The 21,655-nt window shown below is 36.1% G+C and overlaps 1 protein-coding gene across 4 annotated transcripts in view; it reads right to left on the bottom strand.

Moving 5' to 3' along the window:
• BIRC6 (baculoviral IAP repeat containing 6) overlaps positions 1-21,655 on the bottom strand; it is a 168,957-nt gene that overhangs the window by 47,887 nt on the left and 99,415 nt on the right. For all 4 annotated transcript variants that reach the window (XM_057383649.1, XM_057383652.1, XM_057383651.1 and 1 more), the window contains 8 exons: positions 18,597-18,728; positions 16,146-16,313; positions 15,213-15,386; positions 11,600-11,796; positions 9,202-9,502; positions 6,936-7,153; positions 4,523-4,687; positions 2,427-2,595 (listed from right to left, as the gene is read on the bottom strand). In XM_057383649.1, coding sequence (XP_057239632.1) covers positions 2,427-2,595; positions 4,523-4,687; positions 6,936-7,153; positions 9,202-9,502; positions 11,600-11,796; positions 15,213-15,386; positions 16,146-16,313; positions 18,597-18,728 — 1,524 coding nt within the window. The remainder of the gene's footprint in view (positions 1-2,426; positions 2,596-4,522; positions 4,688-6,935; positions 7,154-9,201; positions 9,503-11,599; positions 11,797-15,212; positions 15,387-16,145; positions 16,314-18,596; positions 18,729-21,655) is intronic.

Raw genomic sequence — 21,655 nt, 5'->3', positions numbered from 1 at the left:
TTTTTCAGTCCTACAAACATTGTACCAGAGTCAAACACAGCTTCAGAGCTTCTCAACCTGCCTCTTGTGTTAGCTATGTCTCCTAACAATGTCAGCGACACTGAGAGCCCCAGCATCACATGCAACATGCACTCATTAATGTGAAAATTATCTGTCTGCCTTTCAACTAGACAATAATTACTGCAGTGGAACTATGCCTTGTTATCACTAAGACAAACTGTTTCYTTCCCACTAAATGCATCTGGCTCCAAGATTAGCAAAGAGAAGACATTCTTTCTAGAAGTCATACCTTTTGCACATTTCCCTTTCATAGCACTATTCTACTGTGCTTTCAAAGACGAGCTTGACTGACAGAAGCCTGCAAAGTTATTATTTTTTAAATCCAGAAGAACATTGTTAATTATAGTGTTATGTATAGACTTTTGAACAAATACAGCAGCAAACATTCATATTGCTTGAATCAATCAAAGGGTAACAACCCTCAGATTTTACAGTCCTAAATTTGAAATGAATTAGAAATGAAAACTTTCTTTGTGAACCTGTAATGAGAAGAGTAGCTTTCAGTTTTTCCTCTAAAAAGAAGGGGTTTGCTTTGTTTTAATACAGTTCAACTGACATATTGCTCACTCTTTCCTAATTGTTAATTCACAGGCACAACATTTCAACATCTCCTGCCAACCACAAACAACTGTAGTTCAGCAGTGGAAAACATACCTAAAATAAACATGTCTCACCAAAACTTTGCCTTTCCTTTGAACTTTGGGAAAACAATGGTCCCTGAATGCCAAACTAGTCAGAACTTCTTGCCACCAGCCACATATCTGATACCTTCTATCAGTATCTGACTGTTCTTTCCCAGTTAAAGGTGACTTACACAGACAGATACATTCTTCTACTGAAAACAGAAAACAGCACTTTCTGCAGCTGTGATTCATCTGTAACTCAGGACCAACTGCTTCATCCTTTAGATAACGACATTTTTGTCAGGCCTTTCAATGACTCTTCCTCAACAAAGAAGAATTCCTGAGTATCTGTTAGAAAGATTACTTTACTCTTTTACTTTATAATTTCCTTTATTGTTTTTCATTATATTCGCAATTGCAACAATGAGCTTGGTCTATCGTTAGCACATTTTGCAATATGTGCAAAACAGAACCAACAAATTCACTGCAAAATTAGGGTGAGGTGTCAAACTGCAGACAAGCAAGTGAAACATCTTCATATTTTTATTTTTACCATAAGACCCCAGCAGACTTTCTGAACTAGTTCCATTCCATCACACAAGATTATGTAATGCCCTAGTTAGTACAAATTAAAAGAGTCTCATTCTTGTTCCAGTCCTAAGTAGCTTTGCAAATACTTAAAACAGGGATGATTCTTCTTTTACCTCTAACATAAATTATACCCTGTAATTCAAGAAGCTGTAACATTGTTTCACATATTCACATCACCACACACTCCAACCGGCATCCAAAAGAACTGCAGTAAAGTGACAAAGACATTTATCAGTTGCTCCAAAAATAGGGCAGACAAAATAAGCTCTAAAACCAAATTACTCAGATTTGGAACAACTTCTTCAGATACTTAAGAATTAAACCCATTTTTAAACAAAGTATCTATAACATAATAAAATACCAACCTAAGGCTCATCTTCATACTAAAGCCTGTCATCTAGTGAGACAGAACATAAATCACAAACTAAATCTGTTGATTTTGCCATTAGTTCCCCATAAGCATTTGCTTAATTCATACTGCTTCACACCGCCTCACAAAACTGAAATGGTTTCTACAGCAAGATACAACATACCAGATGAAAATTACCAAAACATCTTTGTTTTAAAATTATGAGCAGAAATTTGATGACAACACAAAACTCATGTTTTTTGCTTTTAAAAAACCCAACAATTTGATTAGGCTCATAATTTGAAATATTTTGCAATTCTGGTAAGTGGCTTATTTTTGTATTTCCTAAATAAAGGAAAAAAAAAGCTTTGATTGAAGTAGAATTACCCTACTATGTGCAACATTTACCAAATTCAGGCACACATTTCCTCCGTTTTCTTTAAAATTACCATTTTTCTTCACAGTAAGTATCATGGTCTTATACAAAGTATCCCTCTCCATGTATCTGCTGTAGAAGAACATGTAAACTTTTCAGAAGAAAATACCATTTTCCTATTAGTTTTAACAGTTGAAGAACTAAACTTCAAATTTGAAGAGATAATGCAACAAATGAGCATTTCAACAAGATTCTGTCCGATGATTCCATTTTATCTTCTTTTCTAAGGCTCAAGTGAATGTTCCATTAGTAAAATTCTAAACTGGCAACTRTACTGAAACTCGCACGAACTACCTACTGTTTCTACAAAAACTGATGTGACAAAAGTAAGCCAGCTTTGGGTTTCAAAAAGACAAGGGCATATTACCTGAGTCGTTGCGGAGGTACGATGACATTGCTGGGATGAGACAAGACTGACTGAGCAGCTCCAGGAGAACGGATGGAAGAGCACTGCTGTTCTGGCCTCTCCCCTCATGGCTGGTTTGAGTCTCCTCATTTGATGTACTCCCTGCAGGATTTATGTAACTGGCAAGAACCTGAAATACACCRAAATATTTACTCAAAACTGATTTATTTCAGTCAAAAGAATCAAAAGAACTTTAAATTCCCTTAAGATAGATGCCCAAACACATTCCTAGCAGTTTTGTGAATTCAGTACTGGTATTTATTTCAGAAGTCCCAAAGATGTTTCAAAACAATTTCTGTAYGGTTATCAGATTATTCAAATTTTGGCTAAGGATAAAGTTAAATAACTATTATAATTCTGAATGATTTTAGGAGATCAGTTAATATGAATTCTGACAAACCTGCTGGATTTACTCAAAGCAAGAGTTTGCCAGCTCAGACCAGTGAGACCTGCAGCTGATCAGTCCCTTTCACTTTAGAATACCAAGTACACCACCTAGCAGCAAAACTTCGTTTTTTTCAGCTGCAAATGCTTTAATATTTTTAAATTCCATTTGGATGGGACTCCAGGGTTTACAGATGAAACAGTAAGTTATGATGGGCACAACAGTTACCTGGAAGAACAAGGACTCATATGAGTACGGCTCTTACCTGAGTAAACAAAGAGCAGCCTTCCCCTTGGTGATGGTGAGAAGTCACCCCCTGACTGCACACCCATCTGTCCCAAGGGTAGCTGTGGCTGAGTTCAAAGGCCCTTATCACGTGCTGTAGATGTGTTTGCATAGGTCTGATTTGTGCAGCTCTACTCTCAAACTAAGTAACTCTGAGGTTYGATAGGCTGTACTGCTTCAAGTCTCACGGAGTCACCTTTTTAGCTTCTTCTCCCTCTAACTCCATTACCCATTGAATTTTGCTGCAGCATCTTATTAGTACTCTGTACAACCGAATTTCTCTAAAACTTTCYAAAGCATGGACCAAGGAAAGTCTGCTGTACAACTGATTGACATGTTCAGCACAATGCTACTTCCTTCAACTGCTGAGTGCCCAAAGCAAATGCCTCCTTACTTCACGACTTAGCACATGCATAGCTAAACCTCTGCACGACAGAATTCAGAATACTGCCTGGAAGCTTTGCTGAGAGTAATTTAGGYGATTTTCCTCTTTCTTGCATAGAAAAATGTTTTCAGATTTTATTTGTTGTACTTTTGCAAGGGATATGATGATTGCGCCATGTAATCTAGTGACTAAAACAACTGACAGCATCGAAATGGTATCTTCATCAGTCAGGGTGTGGGCATKTTCAGAATTTCACCTCCTTTGTGCTCTAACCCCAGCAGGTTAGCTAATGCTTTCGAGCTGATGGTTCTGTGAATTAATTTTTTGATGACTAGCCACAGTCCTATATTCCCTACATYAATCCAAGATAACAGGGATTTGTTGGATTTCATAATGGACTGAAAAGCCTGATTATGCATCATTTTCTTCTGCTTATGTATCTAGAAGGTATCTGAATCTTACTAAGATCTAATTGCTTAYTGGAGACAAGTACTATTGTTACGTATTTGACATACTCAAGATTTTCTAGTAGGTATGAGTGAGATTTTTTTCTACTGGAGCAACAGTTTCATGAACACCAGTATCATCTACAGGCAGATGCAAAGCAAAGCAAAAATATGCAAGAAATGAATAGGTAACACTGTTTGGCACACAAAGTAAAATACCTATTCCCATATCCTTCCCCTTTAATGGACAGACTTTACTTTTARCTGAGTGCAGCACTTTTGACAGAGGTATGTGACAGCTCAAGGAAAATGCTCTGGAACACATCCTGGCTCACCTTCTCTTCAGAACAGACCCAGGTCTTTTACACAGCAGCCTAATGACACCTGAAAACAGCCTCGCTCAAAATATGATATATATAATTTTCCATATAGATAKTTGTTTGCAAATAATTTTTCCCCAAAATATTATAATTACTCTACCATGTAACTGACAAAACTCCAGTTTTACTATCCAGTCCTAATGCTTCTCATTAATCAAAATGTCGTAATTACACACCTGTAGAAGGCAGGTCACATGTTCTTCTTCCAGCCTTTGCTTAGTCAAAGCTTGTTCAACATCCCATCCTGAAGCTGTAGAGCCTGTTCCAAAGCCGGTACCCTTAGCCCAGTACAACTGCTGTTCTTCTGTTGATGCAGTATTGTGTGTGCTTGACACCTGCGGCTAAGGTAAAAAAAAAATAGAAAAAAAGGAAATCACAATTATTTCATTTTTTTATTTTAGCAGCATTATCTTTAAAAACTCTTTGTTATGCAAAAGAATATAATCCCAGATTATTAAATTCAAAGCTTTCCATAGGAAAGACTGCCACATACATGGAGCTCTAATAAAGGTCAGCAGCAAATTGTTTAAAGTACTTCTTCAATTTGACTACTACTGTAAGGCCTTCATTGTTGGCTTTTAAGATACTACCACTGCTAAAATGATGAAAGGTATTAAAATGCTACTTGATCAATAAACATCACAGCTCTTTAATTATTGCTATTTAACACCTAGTCAAATTTAATAACGTGATGAGATGAAGGGGATGGGASTGGAAATGTTATCAAGAGCACACAACTGAAATGTTAAGATGCTCAAGGATTTGCAGATTTTGAATAAGTGTTCCAAAGCAGCAAGAGTAAATTACATATGTAGCTCTGACACATGATCTCCGAGTCACTAAAACACACACTACCTCCTTTCTCRGTAAAAGGGTAACTCATCCTTGAAATTTTCTGAGAGAGCAATTTTGCAACAGTGCTTGTACAGCTTTTACCAATGGTCTGCTTCAGTGCATTTTATTGGCTTAACTCCAATACTACACTGCTTAGMCCTCATGAAACTGTGTAAGTACTTATGCTACATTTTAAATTTTAGCAGGTCATCGGTGAAAAGGATGCAGAACATACTCTGATAAGTGTCTTTTAACTGATGCATTCCTATTTACGTATTTAGCACCCTAAACAAGTAACTTGCTACTTTTGTTATTCAGTGACAAATAGCTGAAAACCCCATCATGTCAGCAGGTGCCCAACTTCATACTGCAATATTTGCTTTATGGCTCTGAAAAGTTTCATTTTCTGTTCAGATTTTCTYCAGTGACTTCGTTAGAGATTATATTTGAAAGAAATTATGTATGCACTGCAATGGTTAAAAAGTTATCACCTGTGAAGTATCATACTGACAATAGTMTGGAATCATCTTTTACACTGGAAATGAAATGTGTCTTGGTGATGAAACAGTTGTGTGGTTATTTTCATGTAGACATTACCCATTACATCACTCATGAACATGTTGTACCTTTAACACTCAAGAGGACTGTCATGAGCACTGAATTAAAGCACTTAAGGGAGAGCCTGGCCCCAGAAATACGAGCCTCAGTGCAAACCTGATGGATCTCTGGTTTCAAGTTGCCATCTATCACTTGATAGATATAAATTATGAGAAAGCAAGCTATTTAAGGGYCATGGTAGAACTGAAGCAGAAATAAGAATTAATGGTTGCCCTTTCCCTCCAAACATGCAAAAATGCTAAGGTGTTAAGGTGTCAGCAGCCTGACACCCCGTTAGAAGCAGARTCTCTTTAAGCTTCCCCTTAAATTTGATTAGCCATTAAAGTGAATTATTCTCAGGCACAGCTTCATCTCTTGCTTGCTCAACCTTTTATCAGGATCAGAGCTGCTAAAATATGGACAGCCCTATATTCTGCAGCTACTGATCCATATTCAGCCATCAGGAACTGTTTCATGCAAGCCTCTACCAAAACAATGCTAAAGAGGGCAAGTCATTAATGGTTTTTTAAAACACTTTGATAAACAGTTGGTATATTATGCAGAAATGGTAACTGACAATCCTAAAAAACCCCAGAGTATACATATTCTGAATAGAGGGTGGTACAATGAGGAAATACCTTGAAAAAGTTGAGTTTTGGATATTATTTTGGGTCTTGAACACAATGGAAAATTTTTGTCTTTAGATCTCGTTTACTTACCAGTGCAAAGGGTGTAACAAAAACCACTGCATTAATTCATTAGTTTTCACAAGTCGYTTACATTTGTGAAGCATTTGAAAGGAAGTAGCATGTAACCAGGACTTCAGGTGATGAATGTTAAATAATGAGGTGATGCTATCTAATGGGGATTAAAGAACCACCATTCATTGAGCACTATGCCTCTCCTGCCCTGAAAAAGAATGTCCTGTGAAAGAAACTAATTACACCTTAATGCCTCAAGACAAGCCTTCTTTCTCTACTTTCATGATTACTATGCTTATTTGCAACATGCAGGGWCAATTACCTAATCAAGTACTTCATAATTATTTTTAAAGTCTACAAAAATTAGGCTATAATGAAAACAACGAGATTATTTTCTTTTTTACAGTAAAAACTCTTATTATTTCTCAGTGGCTCATAACTCTGCTGATAACCTTACCTCTGCCTGGTTGGGACTAGAGTTGGGCACTCTTGGGGCATGGTGGCTCAGGGCAGACAGACAAGCCAGGATAAGATGGATAGCCCCGATCTCCAGCGCCATCCGCCTCAGCAGCACTCCATCATCAGTAGTCAGCGGTGTAGAGCTGAACAAACTGCGCAACACGTGGAAGGGCAGAGTTGGGAGCACGTTTGCTGAAGGAGACTGCAGGATATGACCTAAGTTGAAGAAGAAAAATATCAAACCCACACTTTCAACAGTTCAATACAACTTCTTAATCTCTGCAATAGTTTATCAACATACAGAAATCTACTAAGGACTTAAGCATTCACATACAATAAAGCTCTCTAATACTATGTTTCTCTTCAAAGGAAATTTCACCATGAGGACAGTGTAGAAGAAAGACTGTTTATTTTCTTCATGGATTTGCTTAACTTAAACCAAATTTTAAAAATCTAATTTACCATTTCCAGGGAGAAAAATGGTTTGGAATGTGGTGCGGATTCATTTTTTTTTAAAGTAAGAAGGAATCAAAAGTCCTCTGACTGAGATCTTCATATATAAAATAAAAAACTTATGGAAAATAAGCCCACTTGATAGCATACCATAACTGTAGGTATGGCCAAATCAAAAAGGAGAAAATATAAACATTTGCCCATGATTTATCTTAGCAGACAACAGAATCCATGTTCAATCTGTAAGCCATGGATTTGTAATTGCAGCTCTTGATATTATGCAAGAAAGTAATGAGATTCTAGGTGCATGAAAAGCTGCATTTCCAACAGAAAAGGAAGGYATGAACAGTTTATACAGAGAATTAATATAGATTACTGCGTACAACTGATCCCACATTTTGTAGAGTTGAATTCAGATGTTGGGCTTAGGGAGTAGAGMAATTGACTATTTAGTCCTGCTAAAACAAACACTACAAGAGAATGCAATTCCTGTCAACAAATGCATTGGAGAAGGAAGAGCTAAGTATGATGAGGAACAGTACCAGTGCAATGAAAAACGGCCACAAACTGCATATGAATAAACATAGGCTCAAAATAAAAGCAGTCCTACCCATCAAGAAAATTATGTTCTGGAACTGTATTCCAACAGCAGTAGTGGCTGCACTCACACAAAAAAAAGAAAGCAACCCAAATTCTGAAGGTCTCTTTATTAAAAAAAAAAAAAAAAAGATATAATAAAAATTGCCTGCAGTAATAAGGGACTGGGACTACTCTAGGGATGTAAGAAACTGCATTGAGTTCTTCAGTCAATTACAACTCAAATTAGGTGGGTGTAAGCAGCTAGATTGAATTTTTATTGTCCAGTTTATCCTTGTCTACTGTCCGGTACCTAAATACCAGAGAAATAAACAGAAGGGAGGGCAAATTACACTTAGTTTTTCAATGGTCTTATGAGGTCATGTTGCAAATCACTCTATTGGATATTAAATACAGACTAACTTCTGATGCTTGCAGCCTAGAAAAACCAGCACTCTTTTCAAAGTCATAATCGCAGAATCATGCAGGTTGGAAAAGATCCTTGAGATCATCAAATTCAGCTGTAAACCTGACACTACTCAGGTGCACCACTACACAATGCCCAATGAAAGGAAATGTCTTAAAKGTACAAAAACATATTTCATACACATTGTTCCAGTTTTTCAAAACAGAAAGAAACACAAATATTAGAACTATATGCAGAATTCCAGGTTCATTTGCAAAAACACAGAGARGAAATTTTTTCTTGGCTTATCTGTTTATTCATGGAAGAATATCCCATTTCTCCTTCTGAACTCACACCATTGAGGCAGAGCTCCTGCTTAGGCAATTTAATCACTATTATCTTTAGACCTTACTCTCCTTTTCTAGAACAATATTATTCAACGATTTACATCTGTTGTAGCTTTGCTCTTATCCATATTATTCTGCATTTGGTTGCAGAATTATAGGAAATTTGCTCAATTAGTTGAGCATATCCAGCTACTCAGATCATTCTGTCTGAATGCAGTCAACTTTAGAGTGTCATTCTAGGTTTTATCAGTGCTTATTTTACAATTATGCTGTCATGAGATGAGAACCCTTGAATACAGATGATTATGATAAAACTTTGACAGACAGAATTTAATAGAGACAACAGTTTATCAAAAATGCCTGCAACGTGGTTCTGCACAAACAAATTCTAACTTCCTGCTAAAAGCAAAACAGTGCAAATAAATTCAAGTCAAATGATCTAGCTGTGGTCTACAAAGAAAGATAATAATTACAGCACATACTTCCTTCACCATCATCTGTAACTCCCAACACCAATCTCAACAGACACTGAGCATGTTTCCGTTCTTTTAGCAGCACCTCAGCATAGCCTGGCAGACGGAGAAATAAACCAAAGGCAGCCAAAGAATGTGCAGGTATGGGAGACATAGTCTGGACYGTTGACTTGATTGGTGGAGGTTCTGCAGCAATTGTTTCTGGTGCTTCATACACCAATTCCCCTGATTGTTCAATGGTAACCCATTCAAACTGATCACTGTCCTTCTGTTTTTCCTGTGTGGCYGAGGTAACCACTGGAGTGCTCACCTTAAACAACAGAAACAACAAAAAAAATGGCAGTATTCAGTTGAACACCTTAGACAAAAAAATTATTATAGCTAAGATCTAAAAGACAATCTTTATACAGGACACAGTAAAGAAGCCACATGAAATACTCTACCATTTGCAGATACACTCTAAATGGCTGAAAAGGGCAAGCTTGCTGCATCTTCAATACAGTGTAAGAGTCATGCCTACAGAAGCACAAAATGTATTTTCCAACATAAAACCCTCAGTTAAAGCATGGTTGCTTAAATGTAGAGGCATAAGAAACACAAATCACTCTGAAGTAAATACAAAGATTAGTTTACATACCAGACCCTTARATAAGAAAGAGGCCTTTTATTTTTAACATTAAACACTGTGAATGTAAGTATTTAATTTTTAATTGCATATTGCAAAAAGAAAAAAAAAATTAATCGTAATGCCTTTAAAAACTGAGAATAACTTTAGGTATCTTAGCAGTCATGATCCTTTTGAGCTTTTGATTGATTTGGCAGGCTCTATTACTATTATACTCTAACAGAACAGTCTGTTTTATGACAAGAGGACTGTGCAGTCAAGCATTATGATGGGAACCAGAGATTAAGGGGGTAGTAGATGTACAATGCCCCAAGAAACAGTCAAACAGTTTAAATGAAATTATGACTCCAAGGTCCCTCTCATAATTAAACATCACAGAGATTTCAGGCTTTCATGCTATTCAGATAAATTGATTTGATCATATTTAGAATTTTAGTACTTATCACCAGACTGATATAAACTGGAAAAGATTAACATGAAAAGCCTTTACAGAATTTATCCAGAATACCAAATTCCTAATTTAAGGTCAAAGCCATGCTTTGCTGCATTTATTCCAATTATCTTCACCTTAGGAGAATCAGAAGTACCAGTAACTTGGAGAAATATAAAAGTAAAATTAAAGAATTAAGGGTCTGGAGAAATCATCAGTCTTTACACTGAATAGTCTATTTGGTATTATTATATTTAATTYTTTGTATGGATTACAGAATTCTTATTCAGTATTTGAATCTAAACATATATCTCAAGCTAAGAAATAGTGAAAAGACCGCAAGTTCCCAGGACTATAGAAAAAGAAGGAAAAAAATGAATGAAATTTCTCATGTTACCTTTCATGTGTTGCAGAATTCCATGCATCAGTTTCCTTCTACACTGAATATACATTATCCCTCTTGGAATTCATAATACAGTAACTGTTTATGTAAATACTTTTCCTTAACTTGTAATTTCTGAACTGTGTTGGTACTACACCTCTAAGGCCTTTGTAGAATTATTTACAAACAATGTGTACTAATTATCCAGTCTCACTACAGAGTTTCTATGGTTGCCATAATTTTACAGCCAGGGTACTGAGCAGCATCCTTAATTCACGATTAATTCCATTTCAAAGGGAACAAATATTCTTTCCTGTTAGGAGTATCAGCCAAAAACTTCAAAAATTCAAATAGAATCTGAATAATTCACAGGTTGTTTTTTTCCCTTTTTAGCAGTGTGTACCTTGTGTACCTAGAACAACAGCCAAAGGAATAACTCCACACTAATACTACTACTGACATTTTTGAAATGGCTATAAGTGCATCCAGAGGAATTCTATATGTAAGTATACAAATAATACATCTTATTTATTAAAATAAATATAATTACGATTATACTGTTATTCATAATAATAAAATTACATCATCTGCTTTGAGAACTGAATTCCACTTAACCATAAAATATCTATGAGGGTACACTTACACAAGCAATTAAGTGATAAACAAGCATGCCTCCTTTACAGAACATCATCAACTTTATTTTACTGCACCCTCTAGGATATTTTATGTTAACAGCAGCAGCTTACATTGGTCCCACAAGGACCTGGCTACTCAGGCAGTCTATGACATGGACAGGGRAGCACATGTATGGCTGGACAGGGCTGTGGAGGCACTTGCCTATTTTAAAGCAACTTCCCTACATAACTGAGAAGTTAAACTGAACCACAGAGAAATATAAGGAAAACACTGTCCTTAAACTAACCAACAAAATACTCTCAACATGTTTTCTGACTTTCTTTCTTCCACTTACTTGCTGAATTACATCAGGATAAAGCATAGGGAGTCTCTCTGCAATAAGAGCCAATCCACCCATGCCTGCAAAAACTTGCAGTGGAGACTGAATGGGACAGGTTTCAAGAAGTGATTCATCTAGAACTGCATCCATACACTCATCCCCAGGACTGATGGCTTCATCCTCAGGGCAAGGTCCCAGTAAATCTGCATGCTCTACAAAAACACAAAGGTAAAATAAATTAATAGATCATCATCAATACTGTGTGTTTTTCTTTGTCCTCTCTTAAAAGTGGACTTCAAGAGTATTGGTTCCTTCTCAAGCTAAGACTGAGACAAGAACCTGAAATGAATGAATGCAAGAATATCAAAAGAAAATAAAAGTGTGAGGGGCACCTTTTGCCACTGACAGCAGATCCATGTCAAACTTAGCATTATTTAGACAGGGCTACATGTTAACTAGTAGAATTTTATGTTTTATTAGAATTTGATCGATGCCTTCAAGACTTTGCTCATTTTGGAGTAATGACACTTTTTAAYACCGTCTTTCATCTACAAGTTAAGTGTAGGTTTGTTGCTCTCCAATAAAGAGTTTATAGCTGAAGAAAGGAAAGATAATYTTAACCTTAAATTAGTTTTGCTTCTCACATCTCCTCTCTGTGAGATGTCAAAATGTCCCTCTGCAAAAGCTGTGTAATTTAATTCTATTCTTCCTCATGAAAAAAGATCACAATCTTGATTTCTAAGTTTCTACTTGCCTCTATCCTCTCAGTTTATAACTAAGCACCCTAATATCTTGTACAACAGACAAAAAAGAAGAACATTCTCTGCGCCGATGCACACATGTATATACTGATCCCTACCACAATTCCTTATTGCCGAAAATCAACCCTCTTTGATAACTGCCATAGGCAAACTTCAGTGAACGTTCTATATATTTTATCTAAAAATCTGTTTCGCAGATGAAATTGTTAAACAATATAAATGCAGGGGTTCTTTAAGTCTTCACAGTACAGCCACATCAAAAGGCAGAAGAGATCAAGTGGTCTTAGTATCTGTTCATTGCGAGCATTCTGACACCCATAATAATCCATGGTTATACTCCAAATATATAGCACACATGCTATTATTTATTATATACTTGTAAAAACACAGAAGCACATTAAAGAATAACTTGTGCAGCTACCAAAACAATTTTCTTATGAAGAAAATTTTAAACAGCAGACATTGTATCTTTTAACAGATACTTTATTTTTTACAATCATTTCTTCACTAATTTAAAAGGGAATAGGAAACAGCAGGTCTTTCCCCCATCCTAATTCTCAACTTTAAAATGTGCAAGAAGCACCATGTTACAAGGACATCACCGACGTGTTGTGGGAGGATCACACTGCTTTGACCAATATGATCAAAGTGTAAGATTTAATATACTTAAGTCAGGAATATGTAGGAATATGCAGATAATTTCATCCTAATTTGAACACACAGACTATGAGAGGTCTGTCTGTCTGCCACAAAAAGTCTTTCACAGACAAGGAAAAGGTCACAAAGCACGATATTACTTGCAAGAAAACATCCAAACACAACAGTTTCAGTACATACAGCTTTGATGTCTCCTGTTCAAAGGACACAGGCAGAAATCTCCTCTGTGGAAGTGCTCCTTCTCCCCACGGTTACTGAGTGTGGGTGTCACAAACATGCTGGTACCAGCAAGRAACTGCCTTCCATCAGAAATATGGAAGATTCCACCTCACTAGGCTGAACATGATTTGGAATTCAATTGCTTGCAATGGTATGAATTGATCAGACCACAAGAAATTTTAGATACCCTTCACAACAACTGTTTTAAAATACAGATTTTAATGAGAAACCTCAGCCCTCTCTTTTGCAGTGTAAAAAGCTGTAAGCCTTCCCAAAGGAAAAAAAACCAAGAAAACAGAAACACAGAGATACTGACAATGCACAGAAAGATGCTTCTCTCAGGACACTTGAAAAATAAATTCCCAGTGAGTAAGGCTACAGGCAGATCCTTTCATTGCGAGTGCAAACACAGTATTATCTTCAATATTCACGCAAGGACTTACACTTCAGTACTCTTCTCAAGTCCTTGCTTTAGTCAAACTCCTTATAACCCAATTTAAACCAYCTCACCTTCACTAATGTTTGCCAAGTTTTCAGTGAAGTCATGCACTTCACCTGTGGAAAAATGCTGATTTCCAAGGCATTGAAGCACACAGAAAAAAATACAAATAAGTGATAGTTTTCCTGAAACAGCAGAGACACCATGTGAAGCTACAAAATCTATCAAGCATGGATGATGTAAAAAAAACCCAGTCTATTTCTGGTAGCAAGTAAAAGAATACTGATACGYAAGAATGACATCTCCAGTTATTACAAACCAATCATGAAAAAACAGYAGCCCTGACCTTCACTATTGCTGAGCAGTGATTGTGAAGGTAACTAGTATTTTGCTGTACAGCAGCACAGATCAATGGATTGGTAATGACAAATTCAAATTTTTTTAAGTATTTGTTTCAATTTCAAAAAAACAAAGAGGTACCCAGTAAGTTAATAAAAGTTCAGAGGACCTTCATGTCTTCTCATGCAACTCTACTACTAAATTGAACCTTCTCTAATGATTTGAGTTTTATTCAAATAGTAAAATATTTGTTATAGGTTTAGAATTTAAGTAAAAAGCATAACTAAACAAATGTATTACTTGAAAGAGAAAGGTGTCTCAACAGTGTGAGATATATGTATACCCAGGCACTGTACAGTCATGAAATGCATATTCAGACCAGATATCAAGTAAATTATATTTTTCTTCAAGTCTTCTGTTTCTTATCTTTTCTAGAAATAGACCATCAAGTGAAGAGTTATTAACTAAAGCCCCTGTCTTAAAGTAGCTGAATGTTTAACTGTGGAATTCCATGCTGTGTCAGCAGGCTAATGATCAGCAAATCACAATTAGAGTAAATAGGACTTTAAAATTAAGCTAGGTCTTGACTAAAGGGATGATACAAAAATATTTTAGAACAGACTCCTGGGATAGACCTCATCCCTTTCCCAGCAAGTAGATAGGAAGCAGCTGGCAAAAGCATTATCATGAAATATATAATATTAGAAAATGCTAAAAACTGTTAAACGTTTTTAAAAGCTGGAGTGACGAGACCTGTTTAGATGGGCTTGAGAGGAATCCCCATTTTCAAAGCAGCATTTGGTACCTAACAATGCTGCAGTAAAAAAATGTCACTCACATGGTTTCAAAGAGCTCCTGTATTACTTTATCTGCCCTGCTTATCTGCAGTTATTACAAAGAACTGATATACATRTCAAGAAATAACATATACCGTACCTACACAATCATAATTTTATCACATACCACATCACAGTAAAGAAAGAAAAGTGAAACAAGAACAACCATATTGGAGCATCATACACATACAATTTAGACAGGCAATGAATTTGTACTTTATCACAAAGTCTAGCTCTCATCTAGAAAAGAACTGCTCAAGAAAATYACCCAAGAAAATACAGAAAAATGCTGTTTGTCATAAAGAAAATCAAACCAATTTTTCTCCAAAATACAAACATTTTAAAAAGGAATATACCAAAAAAGTAAGAACACTCACCTTTTTCTGTGTGAAGACGTTTAAATGAGTCTGTTTTTGATAAACTCGGATCTGAGATTACTTTGGAACCAAGTTTAACTGTCAAATCTATGGATCGGTATCCTTGAGGGAGTTTACGGTCGTACAGCAGAGTCAGAAGCTGGGCAAGTGTCATTTCAGCTGGTAACGGCTGACCTAGACAACAATGGCATCAAGTTAGAGAGGAATATTCTGACTGGGTTGTTTTAACATACATATCCAGGTGCTGTTCATTACTTGCACCACACATGCCAAGTAGACTAAATATTATCTGGCTCCAAACTAAGGCCTCAATTTTACCATTTGTTGTCTTGGGAAAAGGGGCCCCACAAGTTTGGAACCAATCATCAAAATATCTATGCCAACAGATCTATGCTAAGGCAGTGTCRTGCTGAGAGCACAAGCACTTGGTCTATTTAGCAAATTGCTATGGTTGTAATTTGATGTGCATTTTACTGGCCGTCCCCTCCTRTTAAACACCACCCATGCATCACCCTTGAATTGTAGGGACAGAGGTGTGTGTGACCATAAGGCAAAATGGGTGGTATGGAAAAAAGTGGGAAACAAAGAAACAAGCAATTCTTTTTCAGTCCTACTAATCTAAAGCATAACTCACTACTCCTGTGCCAACAACAAAATAAAAGGGCAATGCCAAGACTACGTTTCTCCACAGCAATGTAGACCTGAAATGCACATGCAACACAGACCAAACTGATTACTCAACTTCAGATTTTGGCCACTTTGTTGATTAAAAATATGTTCTTCCCTGAAATTACAAGCTACTCTCAAGACAGATAAAATTTGTCTGACAACAAGTAGATTTACACATGAAATATTTCAGAGTTGGATCATGTAACAGCATGTCCATTTTTTGTACCCATAATTTTGATGTTTAAAATGCATTATTAAAGTTACCTGGTAGTAGTTTATGGTACAGATGAAAGACTGGAACACTAATGGTCTTGCTGGAAGATTCTCCTCCTGAGGAAGAAGTACCAACTTTATCTGCCATCACTCTTCCTCGCCTTGATGGTGGACGTGGAGGAGTGGATGAAACAGCTCTTTTTGACTGAGATTTCAAACCTAGCACAGAGGTAAAAAATTTAAAATCGTTCTAGCATTTAATACCTTCAGTTAGCCAAGATACAATGTACTCAAAAACTTCACTGATAGAAAAAAAGTAAGAACTTTAGCACACTGGCTAATTAAAGAGCAGAATAACATTCATGTATAAAATCTATTTGGATATAATCCCAGTATTTTCTGTTAAAAGGCTGTGCATTCTCCTAAGCCCCAAATATAAACCTAACCATAACTGGATCATACCATGCATAAAAAAAGCAAAAGCTATTCCAATTCTGCTCTCCTTAAGAGTGTCTCACAATGTGCTCTACAGAAAAACATTTTTAGGTTGTCTTTACACCTGAAAGAAAGGCAAAATTTTCCAAATGGAGAGATGTTTCAGCAGACTGAAAGACTGCAGAAAACAACCACTTGTCTGGCCTACAAAGGTGACTTTAGCTGCAGTACTGACAGTACTGCATAATGAAAGGTGTCTTTAAGTGAGCTTTTCACGTTCCCTAGCCCCAAAACACTTTAAGTAAGCTCTACATGAAAATTAGGAGGAGGAATAGCTACATAAAAGCTTACTGTTATTACACAGCAAGAGTGCCTTATCTTAGGACAGCTTAAGTTGACAGCAAAGTACAGCAAAATGATACTGCAGTCATGTATCTTTCTGTGCAGGTGACAGACCACAGCAAAAAGCCAGCAAATCAAGATATGAAGACATACAATTACTTATTGTTGTCTAAGAGATGCCGTAAAACCAGCAACATGCGAACTTCAAATGCTTTCAGCTGATCGTTAGGAGCAGCTCTAATATGCAACACATTGTGCAATAATCTCAGTACAGGAAACTAGCTTGCCTCCAGAAGGTAGGCTCCAAATAGCATCTTTGCTCTCTAYTAATTTTACCAGGAGGTAAAAAGATACTTTTAACATCTTGAGATTCTGAGGACACTAAAAAACCCTCAGAATCAGGAAAAATGAATAGCAAAGAAGAAAATATTTCACAAACAGGTAGTGAAAACTTTGGTACCTAACAAATGAAAGTAATGCAAATGAAGTAAATTTATATTTAAACTCTTTTACTAAATKGAAAAAAATTGGAAACTAAATCAGAAAAAAATAAAATCTGCTTCTCTTTCATGTAGAATGGGCTGCATCAGGCAGTAGGAKCAGAGATGCAACTGGAATGACACACGGCTGACTATGCTGTGCTCTATCTTCATACTCGGCATAATATTTTTATTTCTTCCTAGATTTTTTATTAATGTTTTAACCCTGTGCTTGGACTTATTAATACTTTAGATACTACTAAAACATGTTTAACTTAAGTGGCACCTACTGTAAATATCTTGTCGGATAAAGGTGCTGTAATTAGCTACGTTGTTTGAAATGTATACCAAGTTCAGTGAAACTGCTGCCCTATTCAACATTTGAGTTCAGAGTTTTATCTACATCTAAAAATCTGAAATAAAAAGCTTAAGAAATATTTGTGCCAGAAGTCATAGGAAATCAACATATCGTCTTCATGCTTCATGAAGTGTGAATGAACTTGAGGTACCTCAATGAAGGCAGAAAACAAGATAGGAAAAGAGTAGTTTGAAKTTCATTAATCAACTTCAAACCAAAAGACTAATGACTTCTACAGCCATCATCTGAACTGTGATATTTGTGTATCATTGCAAAATGACTATGTTCAATCTGTATCCTCCAAAGGTTGGTCTGGAGGAAAAGCGTTTACATGAAAGACTTCTGAAGGTTYTACACTTTTTTTTTTCAGTTTTTATAAATAGAATGCTTTGAAAGGAACTCCTCTAGTTGTTGTTTCCAAGTGGTATAAAATGGTTTTTGTGCCAACATCTCCATCTGACAGTTTTTAGCAAAGTAGCATTAGTTGTTACGCAAACTATGTGGATACCTTTTATTTCCAGAGCATATTTTTGGATACAGGTGATTAAACTCTGATGTACCAGCTACTGCAAAAAGGTAGAAGTAATAATACCCACCAAGCTCCAGTGTGTCTTTAAAAAATGCTGTAAAATACCCCAGCAACAGCATCCATGAAGATATCACTGACACATAYATTTAGGCAAAAATTTGTCGAAGTATAATCTGACAGAAGCAGCTGTTCCACCAGGAATCAATCTTTGTTTCCCAACAGTTACATTACATTTGTAGTACTGGATACTACAATTTTTCTATCAGTAGCAATAAAATTAATTATTGGTATTCTTTGCTACACACACTTTTAAACACCAGAAAGACCCATTTTATARAAGATAAAAGAAAAAGACATACCAGAAGCAACAACTACACTGTAATTGTCCTGAAATCCATTTTCTGCTTTAACTTTTTCTTTCTCTTCATAGTTCTTTTTTTCTTTATCTTCCTTTTGTTCATTAATAAGCTTAGCTGTAATACTGGGTGTATCTATATGGGGAYGGAGGTGGAGGAGAAGGACAAACAAAAAAAGAGGAAAGAAAAGCATTTCAAAACACTAAGTTGATTTTACTACAGTTTCTAAGCTGTTAACAAGGCTATTCTCAAATACTTTAGTCTCAGTTAATTCCAATTTTAGAGTTCCAACAGAGGCAGCAATATTCTTGATAATACCTATGAATTAAGGTATTACTGTAATTCTGACCCTTTCCTCCCCCAAAAATCTGCTATCTGACAATTTAAATCTGTAAGAATTTAAAACTATTACTTGATGAGTCAAGTGTTTTCACATTAAAAACCAGTAAACCACTGCAATCAACAAAAAAYGAGATTAAGCAAAACATCCCCATCCAAACCCAAACCAAATGAAACAAAAAAACCCACAAAAAAACCTTGACAAAACAACAACAGCAAAAGAATTCAACAAAAAAAAAAAGAAATTCCAAAACTTTTTTTTTAAGGACAGCTGGAGATTTACTTAAATCTTGTATTTAGGTCTGGATATCTCATGTTACATACTGATTCAGTTTCAGAACTACAAATTATCTTTCTTTGAAATCTGAAGATGCCTACAGTACGTTATACAACCTAAACTTGAGCTGTTTTGCTTAAGCATTACTGCAGTTCAACCATTATGGTTCAATCATTAGTGCAGATCACAAGTATCAGCAAGTTCTTAAATTTAATCTGATCTATTAAATCATTGATCATTGGTGACAATAGACCATTTCACACCTTGTGAGGTAAAACACTGGCACCAAAATGGCCAAATAATTTTCTAATTGCTTCTGAGTAGTAACTTGTTTCCACGTAGCCACAGCACCTTAAATTATAACCAGACTCCAGACCTAAAAGTACCATTCAGCTACCTTAAACTGTATGCCACCAGTGGATGAGGTGCTGAAAAGGATGTGGTTTGGCTACCTGGAAATGTATTATGATTTGTGCCTGAAGACATTAGTTATGCCTGTATTAGACAGCAGTGGACACTAAAAGAAGATACAGAGTGTAAAACTACTGACACTTAGATGCCAAAATTCATACACACACACTCTATATGCAGCTGTTTGTATATATATACACATACATATATACACACACACACATATATGTATATTTATACATACACACATATTGACACAGGTCTGTCTATCTATGGGACTGTGTTGGCTTTTCAAAAACATTTYATTATTATTATTATTATTAAACTTCTGAGTTGCTCTAGTTTTGTCCCATGGACTTAACACACATTTACTGCTAGGGAATTTAAAAGCAAATTTTAACAATAAAATTATTAAGGAAGGTTAAGCAATAGTATTTTAACTACTCAGGTGAKACCCAAATTTGTTGCTCCATTTTTGTGGCCAGACAAGATCAGTAACTCAAAACTAAGGTGCATGAAATACAAAGCAGCCAGTACTCATCCTAGGAAATCCTATCTGCAGTGCACTGCACATTTTCTTCCTGTGGTGAAGGGATGCAAGTAAAAGATTTAACAATGATTTTAGGACCCCTTTCCCTCTCTCTTTCTTTTTTTAAAAGCTGGGGTAAAAAGTAGGAAATTAATATACTTCTTGAGATTTATTTATACAGAAAGTATGAAATGATTAATTTKAAACATTAACAGTAGTTATGAAAAAAGAAGTTATTTCAAGAGACAGATTCTGACACAGGATCTTCATGACCATCTAYTGCTGCAGTGGCGACAGCCTTTTCTTTCTTTTCTGCCCCAGTCAATCCCTTTTCTCTTTCTCACCCAAACACGCAGCTTGCTCCTCTTACATTCAAGTCTTCTTTACCCTGTCCTAACCATGGACTTCATGGAATCCTAYAGAACCACAAAGCCAAGGCATAACAATGTTGTAGCACACCCCAAAGTTATGGTGCCCTACAAAGTCAGCATTTGACTGTTTTCAATTACAGACATTACAGTTTACCACATCATGCATTCCCCTCTCCAGTCCTTATTAGCACTGGCTGTCCAGTTGGCCTCAATACACCACCAAGGCAGCTACTCAGTACAGTTTATGTCACTGCTCAACAACTGATCCCTGCCTTGTATGAAGTGACCATCCCATCCATTACAGTAATTAGATTCTTGTGCAGTTTGTAGTCAAGAAGACCTTAGTCACATTTCACACAAGACTCTCTGGACAGTAAATAAATATAGAATTCTATCAGAAATAGTAAACTATTCCCTGATAAATAAGATACAAGCRTTTTGCTAGGAATGGATATTTTTCTATTAAATTCCCACCCTACATCTTGTTCTGCCTAGTATTCTGCCAAAMACCATTTTAGTACTCCTATGAGCTTGTTAGGTGACATTTATTGCCCTAACAAATTTGTTAGCAATTTCAATGTAAAAATTTTCAGCAGATAYAAAAAAGCAATAGTTCCTTTTAACTCCACGAAGACCTCCCTCATAAATTAAATTAAAAGTTGATCTATCCTGAGTTCCAAAAAAGTACAYATACAAGTAGACCTCCATGTAACAACATACACACCTAGTCAGATGAACATGCAACTAAGTGCACACCCTACAGCGCACATCTCCCATATGGACCAAACATAACTGCTGTAATGATCTCTGACTTCTGATATTACTGAGAACCACATCTCAAGAATAAAGAGGAAGTATTGGACTTGTTTTGCCTTTTTTTTAGGTAGACATGCATAAAACTGATTTTTCATGTAAAATGTCCAAACAATTTTTGCTCTTTTCATTGTTAGAGAAGAATCAACTTGCATCTTGCCTGGTTTTAACCAAGAGAGCTTGGGCATGGACATGACATCATCAGTATGAATTCTGCTCTTTAGCTAAACGTAAAAAAAATATTAACCCTAATTTTTAACATATGGTTCTGTTTTCTAAAATGTTTCATAAACACTAAAATTAAAGGTGGGATTAAGATTAA

Source organism: Malurus melanocephalus, unplaced genomic scaffold (assembly GCF_030028575.1).
Source record: "Malurus melanocephalus ecotype Western Australia unplaced genomic scaffold, MMel_1.1 scaffold_649, whole genome shotgun sequence".
Taxonomy (NCBI): Eukaryota; Metazoa; Chordata; class Aves; order Passeriformes; family Maluridae; genus Malurus; species Malurus melanocephalus.
Note: the sequence above shows the minus strand (reverse complement) of the source record. Positions and strands in the feature narration are given on the sequence as shown.